General features: G+C 36.5%; 1 protein-coding gene across 2 annotated transcripts; it reads right to left on the minus strand.

The window, feature by feature from the left end:
• Positions 1-281: 281 nt before the first annotated feature.
• GAUT7 (galacturonosyltransferase 7) lies at positions 282-8,065 on the minus strand. Of its 2 annotated transcripts, XR_016062863.1 has the most exons (11): positions 7,583-8,065; positions 7,184-7,215; positions 6,988-7,044; positions 6,688-6,747; positions 5,506-5,551; positions 5,325-5,365; positions 4,937-5,235; positions 2,471-2,825; positions 1,812-2,357; positions 1,398-1,591; positions 995-1,134 (listed from the first exon to the last, which is right to left on the minus strand). XR_016062863.1 is itself a non-coding variant. In XM_011103683.3 (10 exons), the coding sequence occupies exons 1-10, from the start codon at positions 7,740-7,742 to the stop codon at positions 856-858; spliced, it is 1,875 nt and encodes a 624-aa protein (XP_011101985.1). In that variant the 5' UTR covers positions 7,743-8,060; the 3' UTR covers positions 282-855. The 2 variants fall into 2 exon arrangements, 1 of the variants encoding a protein (XP_011101985.1); XM_011103683.3 differs by lacking the exon at positions 1,398-1,591 and having other exon boundaries at positions 282-1,134; positions 7,583-8,060.
• Between the last annotated feature and the right edge of the window lie 400 nt (positions 8,066-8,465).

Raw genomic sequence — 8,465 nt, forward strand, 5'->3', positions numbered from 1 at the left:
TTGTATGTGCATAAATGAGGGATAAAACTAATATGCCTTTTTTTTTTTTGGTTAGCATCAATATTCTCCCTCCAAAACCTTACGAAAATAATAAAACTATAACAAAGAATTCCAAAGGGGGCAAAGGTGTAATTTAGAAAGCGTTTTGGGAAAATTTATAATTTCACATTCCGAGACAATTTGAGTATTAACCTTTATCTTGTGAAAATAATCAAAATATTAATCAATATCCCCATATGAAACAATGCAATAAAGTAACATGAATACAAACAAGGGTCATGTAAATAAACATATATATGCGCATATATTCATATATCTGCCATATTAAATAAAAGTATCTGTACTTTAATACGAGATTTCAGAGAATCAATAATTATGTTTTTGCTGCCAGACTTGGGAAAGAAACAAAATAGGACTGTCGTGCGAGACTCGGATGCCACATTACACAATAACGAAAAGTAATTTTAGCTCAACGGGCATAGAACAATTAGTTTTCACCCGGGTTTCTTGTTTCATGAATGCCAATCCTTCCACAAGCAAGCATGAAAAAATGTGAAAAAATACCACTTGTATCACCTTCCTCCTGTTAGCAGAACTGAACTCTCTGTTTACATCATGCACAGTCCAATAGATAGGCATGTGTAAGTTGATTGACTGTTGTTGCACTGACCTTTCACCAAGCAAAAAGTAGACAGAAGTATCCTTCTTTTACGACCAACACATCATTTGATCATGCCCAGGGCTTCGCCTCTGATTTTTGCTTCTTTCCAGCACCTAACACAATGGGAATCAGGTTCTCGATCCATGCATTCTAGTCATCCCCTCAACTTTCAGAAGCAAATAGCAATATGACTCCTACTGATTCACATTACAATCATTCAAAAATTGATCCTGTGGGTTCAGAAACTTCCTCCAAAAATTTTTGTACTTGGGAATACCAAGCTCGAGCCACGGTTTCATGCTCCCATCAAAATGCAACACTGCTGCTGTCTTGAGGGCTTCCAAATCCATTCCATAGTTATAACCCAGCCCAGATAACATCCAGTTGTCCTGAAGAGCATAAATTAGGCCTTCAAAGGTGAGCAAGCTAGCGCTTAATGTGGTAGTTTTAGATGATCTTTCTTCTCTATTAATCTGCATCCAACATCATACAAAGAGGATAACAGTAAGAAATATCTTCAAATGATAATGTGCATGTTGGCGAGCTTGATGTACTATATTATAAATTAACCAACAAGCAAGGTACAGGGGCAGAATACTTCATCATCATTTTTAATATGAGCTCTGTTGCATTAACAGACCGAGTTGTTGTATCCTTGTACTTACATGTTTTGCAAGAACTGACCCACTAAAAATGTCTAGAAGGGCAATTCTTAAACACATTATCTTAATCTGACCTCCAGGGCGTTACGCCAGGGCTCTTCCCTTGTTTATTTCGCTTTGCAATTTCTCCTTTCTTTATTTCCATTTATTCTCCATCTTTGTTCTTTCTCGCTTCCTTTTTCTTCTCTCTACTTCCCTTTATTTTTCCAGTTGTTGTCACAATTACCATCTGCTCTTTTCATTCAGAACTTCTGTTAGCTTTCATAATCTGTTATCAGCCAACCATATACAATAGTATACCATATAAGTTCTTGAGGATTTCAATGGTGCATGGGCACAATGGGACTTGGGGTTTGTCTCTTCTCAGATATCTAGACTTCTATCTAAATTGCATCTTTGCTTCAGTTTATATTGACCAGATATTCCAAGGGTGCAGCAATAAAAGAGTAAGACCAAACATGTTAAAATGTTAAAAAGTTGTCACTCACCTCCTGAACCAATCTCTGATATGCTTCAGTAAGATTATGAGTCCTCCACCTAGATAAATCAATAATATTTACTCCAGATGTCCAAGCACAAGAATTTTCATCAAAGCTGTTGCTTGGAAAGTAAGCTCTCAGGTGAAGCAACTTCAATCCACAAGTCTGCATGGCACCATTCACTTTTCCCCCCATGTCAAGGTTCCAGAGGGCTGACAAGTCTCTCTGAACAATGATATCATCGTCCAAGACCACAACTTTCTCCAAAGAGTGAAATATCTTAGGAAGGAGATAGTGGGAATGCGAAAACATAGATAGGTATTGCGTTCTAAATTGAGTAGAAGACAGTTTATCAACCCTACGAAAGGAAACATGAAATTCTTCAGGCAATGACAGATGTAATGGTGCCACCTTATGATGATTATACAACTTAAGGTCTTCAATATTCAGCACCTGAACCGCCGCATCACCATACTTGTTTCTGAAAAACCATAATTTCATGGCAAAGTAATTTTCTGTGTCCGTCAGCAGATGAAAGACGTGTTTCTCACTTTCCTGCAAATCGAATAAAGCCTCTTTAATGGCATAAGTAAAAAGCAAAAAGAAAGTTTGAAGGTAAAAGACGAGGAAGGAGAGACGGATAACAGACAACGGTAAAAAGGTCATACTTTTGCATGTTGTACAGTTGAGTTGATTACTACAGACGATGCAAGTATATTCCTGGAGAAGATCACATAGTGGTACAAGTCTGGGTTTACAAATTTCTGAACCAGTGCCTGCTCAATCTCAAAAGAAGATCTAAAATACTCAACAGTTAATCTCATTGATAAACAATGGAGACTCTTTGGCATGGTTTGAACTGCAAGTTTGTAGAGGAAGGCACTTTGCTTCATGTGAAAATTAGCTTCGTCCTCCGTCAGGTCAACTAGTTGTCTGAACTTCTTGTCAACATTATTACAGTCCACAGGGCATGATTTTGCTTTTGCTATTGCAGCCTCCATCATCTTTAGCTTCTGGCTATTCCTGATGAAAGGGCAACATCATTCTATGTTCACATATCACTAGTATAGCTAATGATGAGCATATTAGTGCAAGATGTATCATAAGCACATCAATAAATTTAGAGACAAACTCAGGTTCCAATTATAGCACAAAAAACTAAGAGGGAACATAGCTTGACCCTTTACGCTTGTAGGCCACACTGATTTGCTTGGCATACAAGCAATGTCAGCTCACACCCAAAAAGCTAACCTTTACACATTTAGAAATGAGCTAATTACTGATGGCAGTTACAGCAGCATACTAAGTACAAATATGTCATTTCAATGATGAAATGTTACAGATAGGTGCTTGATTTCTTGACGTCCACGTCAGTTTAGATACTACGAGTACCTGTCCGCGCTTTAATTTTATTTTTCTCTCTATGTTATATGCCGATAAGAAGGGGACTACAATCACCTACGAAGTACATCATTTGAACTTGATAAAGAAAGGACCTCGTGATCCCAATGATTCTCTTTATCACATTATTCAAGTCACTTATCATACTGCGATGCAAAAGGAATTGACTATGTCAAACAACCTCTAACCCAAACTTACCACTACACCTGTGACCGTAAACATGAGTTGGAACAGAATAAAACAAACAAGACATGAATAATTCATGCCTCATCAGACATCAGATGTTGTATAAACATCAAATATGTTAAATAGTACTTGCTCGTTGGTAGAAATTTCTTCAATAAGAAGAAAATGCAGCAACATGTGCATATGGAGAAAAATGAAAGCACTATGGAAGACCAGGAAGTGAAAGCAAGAATACAATGGCATGCACGTAGGAGACATAAAATGAAAACAACAATGGCGGCAATATGACTACACTAATAAAGGAAGCTGCTCCATTGACCACATCAGCTAGCAACTTAGCATGGTTTAAGAACTCATAACTGGGAACTTCTGCAAACAGCAACCATATCCTAGCGGGCCTAGCTTATATCCATGTGGAATAGAAATATTTCTATTTAGAGATTAGAAAACCAAATAAACGGTGGTTTGTGTTGGATGATTGGTCAAACTTAATTCTCTTAAGACCGAAGGGAATGGATCTTGCAGTTGGGACAAAAATCATGCAGTGTTACCATCTGGCAGGTTGGGCAAAGGTACCCCCATGAATGCGCAACACATACAAACTTATTGACCTTTTTTAAAGTATTCTAAAGATTAAACACCAGACAAAAAAACAGAGAGATATAGAGAAATGTTAAGATGATATCAAAAACTTCTTCGCAGACCTCCTCCAAAAAATTTCAGGTACTGTCACCTGAATAGAAAATTCGCGATAGTAAAGCTTGCAATGGCAAAACAATTTTCGCCAATGATTATGACTGGGTCAAAGTCAAAGAAAGTTTGTCCAAGGAGATATTGATCAAACAACATATGTGAAAACAAAGCTATCGAAGTATAACTAGGGCACTGCAAAAAGGTTAATAGTCCAGTTCAGAAGGGTCCAGATTTATGATTCCAAAGCTTAGAATTAAATTTAACCAGCCAAGCCAAAATTGATATGGAAACAAACAACTACCATACTTTCTTTCCTTTGGCGTGTTTTTCACATAATCAGAAAAATTCACCACGAACATCCACTGTGCATTGTAATCCAAGTAGCTACTGCTAAGAAATAGTTCTTCCTGTACAGTCATTTTTTTTTTCAAACCGATTTCATCAAAACCTCTATTCATCCATAATCCATATGGCTTCCCCTGAACATTTCAAAGAGACTAAAAGTTGAGATTTTTCTTTGTTAGTTAAAACAGCAAAAATAAAGATTAGTTAGAATATTATAACTTGACTCATCTTTTTATCTGAACGAAACTCAAAAGCCATATTTACAGAATAGACCAAAACCAAATCAACTATGGGATCTGACCAAATAGACACATTCGGTTTGGGTTCAAATTCAGTTCAGTTCATAATCAAATTTCTTCACCCCCCAACTTATAATAGGGACGAAAAGCTACTGAAATATTAATCAACTTACAAATGGAAAACATTCCCAGATAAGTTTAACCAATAGAGTACCTAGCAAAGAGAGAGACCAGATACCATGTTTAAAATAAAGGGAATTTTGAACATACTGAGGGGGAAGATCTTTATCCGTCGTAGTTTCACTAAGAACACGCTCAAAATCCTGAATATTTTGCTTCAGTTCATGAGACAATTTGTCCAGTTTTGGTAGTTTTGCAATACTGGGATAGTATGCACGAGCAACAAAAAGTAGGTCCTTCATCCTCTTCACCACAGAGTCCTCCATCTTTTCCCTCTGCTCTCGGCGCCATAAACAGTAACTCCCAAATTTTAATTCACAAATCATTTCACTCTCATCAGCGCTTCTCATATTTTCACCATTCTTGTCTCCATCAAGAGACCCATTATTCTGCAACAAAATATATAGCCAACGCTGTTAATTTGTTTAGTAGTAGCAATGCAGAATTTAGGTAGTTCCAAGGGAAAAGCTACATTTACCTCTTTGACTTGTTTGGGCAAATCTGCTCGCATGGGAAAACCTGTGTATAATTGTTAAACAAAAAATGATTAAATGAGGAGAAAAGAAAAACATAAGCCAGGTCCAAAAACATCTAAAGAGAACACTGGTGAAAACTATTAGGAGATACTATTCTATATTTATTTGCATACTGCACCCTACCATTGGTATCATTGCCAGCTTCCTTGACCGAGTTATTCCCCAAACCCTGGCAAAATGTAAGAGAAGGAATATCAGAACCAGAATTGAAGTTAAGGTTTCAAAGAAGTTACATATTTATGAACCTGTTTAGTGGTGAGTCACATGCAGTATACTTAATCCCTAAACTTTACACAGAGACTTGTCTTTTGGCAACAGTTTTGGCAGTAGTTTGGCTTATCAGAAGAATGATTAATAGAAGAAATCATGTAGAGACGACGAAGCTTAACAAGCAAGAATCAGAAGAGAAGGGATCCTTAGATAGAGAGAGAGAGAGAGAGAGAGAGAGACAAACAGAAAGAAGATGAAATAAAATAAGTATATAAAGGCTTGTTTCATATCAAGTATCCACGTCTCACGACATGATGACAAAGCTAAGAGTATTGCTAGCAAAGCAAATCATTGGGCTGAAGCGGACCTTTGATAGAAGAATAATCAACTCTATCCATATTTAGTTTACATGGATTTGCAGAAAAATATAAAAGGATGGATTTTAAGAAATTGACACAATTTGGACATCTCTAATGATGATAATAGATATATCAGCTGGTAGGAGTAAACTGGCAAGTGTACATGGCAAACCTGGACCAAGAGGTCAACTTAAAGTCACATGAGATTATATAGTGAATAGACCTTAAGGTCAACCTTGGAGATAATCAAGATAGGTACTCTAGTTGATCCCTGATGCATATGTGATAAGCAAAATAGTAAACAAATAGTCAAGCTGAGGTAACACACTCCATATTAACCCCAGAAACTATGTGATTTTACATCTCAGATGTGGTCCCAGAAATGAGCTCAAAGAATATAAACCAAATAAAAATGATGGAAATTGAAGTTCACAGTTTATTAACCTCAGCCAAGACAATGCTCTACATTCCCCACAGAAACAGCAAAACATAAACTTGCATGCAAAAAGACGCTATAAGTTTATCATATTAGCGCACTTGTTTATTGTCCCTTCCATATATTGAGAATCCTTACATCTACATAGTATTTTATAAGTCATTAATTCATCTCTAGAAATATACTGAGACTTAATTAACAGAAGAATCTGGTAACTGTTGATTAAAACTTAAAAAATTGGCATACTGTTACTTTAATAAGCTGACAGCAATTTTAACCATAAAAACATAGACAACAAACCTTTGGAAGTGTTGGTGTTAATCTTCTTATAAGATCATCCATATGTCTTGAATGGTGAACCTACAACCAGAAACCCAAACGGATAAGAATGAAGGATAGGGTGCGTAGCAAGAAAATATGAGAAGTCCAGACAAAATAGTAATGTTATCAGACATTACCATAATCTATACCTACATCCTTGCATGCTGAAAATGTGACTTAATACACGCATGGGTTCCGTATTTATAGTATTAGAATCATTTCCAGAACTATCTAAGTTGTTGAAGTAAGCAGAATCAGAAGGGGAACAACGTTCTATACCTTGGATTGATTTCTTGTATCAGCAGCATCGTTATGATCATAAACTCTTAGATGATTCTGATTGCATGAAGAAGCACCCAAAGAAAGAAAAAAGAAAGAGGAATCAATGTCCATTTGTTTTCTTATTGAAGAAGGAAAAAACAAAAAGAAAGAAACATCCTTTCCACATCCTTGTAGAACGATGAAAAAGTCTTACTGAGGCTGAGTTCCGTTGTTCTGTGCCATATCCTGAAATGGATGTGGGAAATCAGAAGTAGTTTTACATCCACATGACTGAAATTGAGGGGGGGGCACATAAAAGCGCATCTGTGGTAAACTCACCCACAAGCAAAACACAAAAACCAAAGATAAGAGAAAAATGTGTGGCCATTCAGAAGGTGTTGGAAAAATAATGTAGATTCAATATAACTTCATAAGATCTCAAGGAGAACAAAACAATTTGAAGGATCTCCATTAAGGGCACACAGGTAAAGACGGATCGAAACCCGATTGAACTAGAAGAATCATCACGTACGGTGTAACAGATCTAATCTGAGAACAGAAGAAAGAAAACAATAATAGGAATCAGTGAGTAGGAGGAGCAAAAGAAGGTTACCGGTGGTAGAGTGGAAACCGCTGTGGAGGCCGAGCAAGAAGACGAGGGGTACAAGCATGGAAAGAAACACTAGGCCCAACACCGCTATCACGAGACCTTTCCATCTTCTCTTGGCCGGAAGGGAGTATGATGATGAAACACCCCCACCTCCACCCTTCATCTCTCTGTCTCTCTCTCTCACTAGCTTCTTTCCTCACTTGCCTTCTCCACTTTTTAAGAATTTTTATTCCTTTTCTTTTGCTTTTCTCTTGTGGGCGATCTCAATGAACAAGTTCAATTACCTATCCTCCGCCAGCAATCCATCCATAGACGCAATCTGATTTAATTTGGAACTCCAAGTCCCACTGTCTCCTTCCCTTCGTCGAGAATGATTCTCTCACTTCACTCCCCGTTCATCCCCTCTCTAATATCTATCTACTCACTTCACGCACGATTATTGAAGCAGCCAGAACAAAGACGGAGAGAGAAACTAGTAAAAACAGGGGTCAAGTGCACTTTTGCCCCCTCAAACTCATTTGTTTTACATTTCATCCCCTTAATTATCAATTCTCGTACTTAAACCCACTGATTCTGAGAAATTCCTAAACCAAAAATCACAGGGATAATTATATTCTACTCATATTTTTTATGATTTAAAAATTAAGTTTAATACTTTTTACGATTGATTTTGTTCGACAAATAGATAAATTCATGAAATTTATTAATGTTAATAAAAAATTAAATAAAAATTAACTTAATATTGATTTATTGCAAGTTAAATAATTTTTTTGGTAAAATATACTTTACTCCTTAAATTATTTTTGATATAACGTTTACCTTCTAAACTAACAAATATAATATTTACCCCTATAATTAAATTTTTGGATATATTGCCCTTATGTTT

The sequence above is a fragment of the Sesamum indicum genome, linkage group LG11, assembly GCF_026168435.1.
Source record: "Sesamum indicum cultivar Baizhima isolate 11 linkage group LG11, ASM2616843v1, whole genome shotgun sequence".
Classification (NCBI taxonomy): domain Eukaryota; kingdom Viridiplantae; phylum Streptophyta; class Magnoliopsida; order Lamiales; family Pedaliaceae; genus Sesamum; species Sesamum indicum.

Excerpts from the sequence above, each read along its gene's own strand:
- GAUT7 (XM_011103683.3), bottom strand. The coding sequence starts at position 7,742 with ATGAAGGGTGGAGGTGGGGGTGTTTCATCATCATACTCCCTTCCGGCC. Across the intron at positions 2,358-2,470 it reads CAACTGTACAACATGCAAAA|GAAAGTGAGAAACACGTCTT; the intron begins GTATGACCTTTT and ends TTCGATTTGCAG. Across the intron at positions 1,135-1,811 it reads ATCAGAGATTGGTTCAGGAG|ATTAATAGAGAAGAAAGATC; the intron begins GTGAGTGACAAC and ends TGTTGGATGCAG.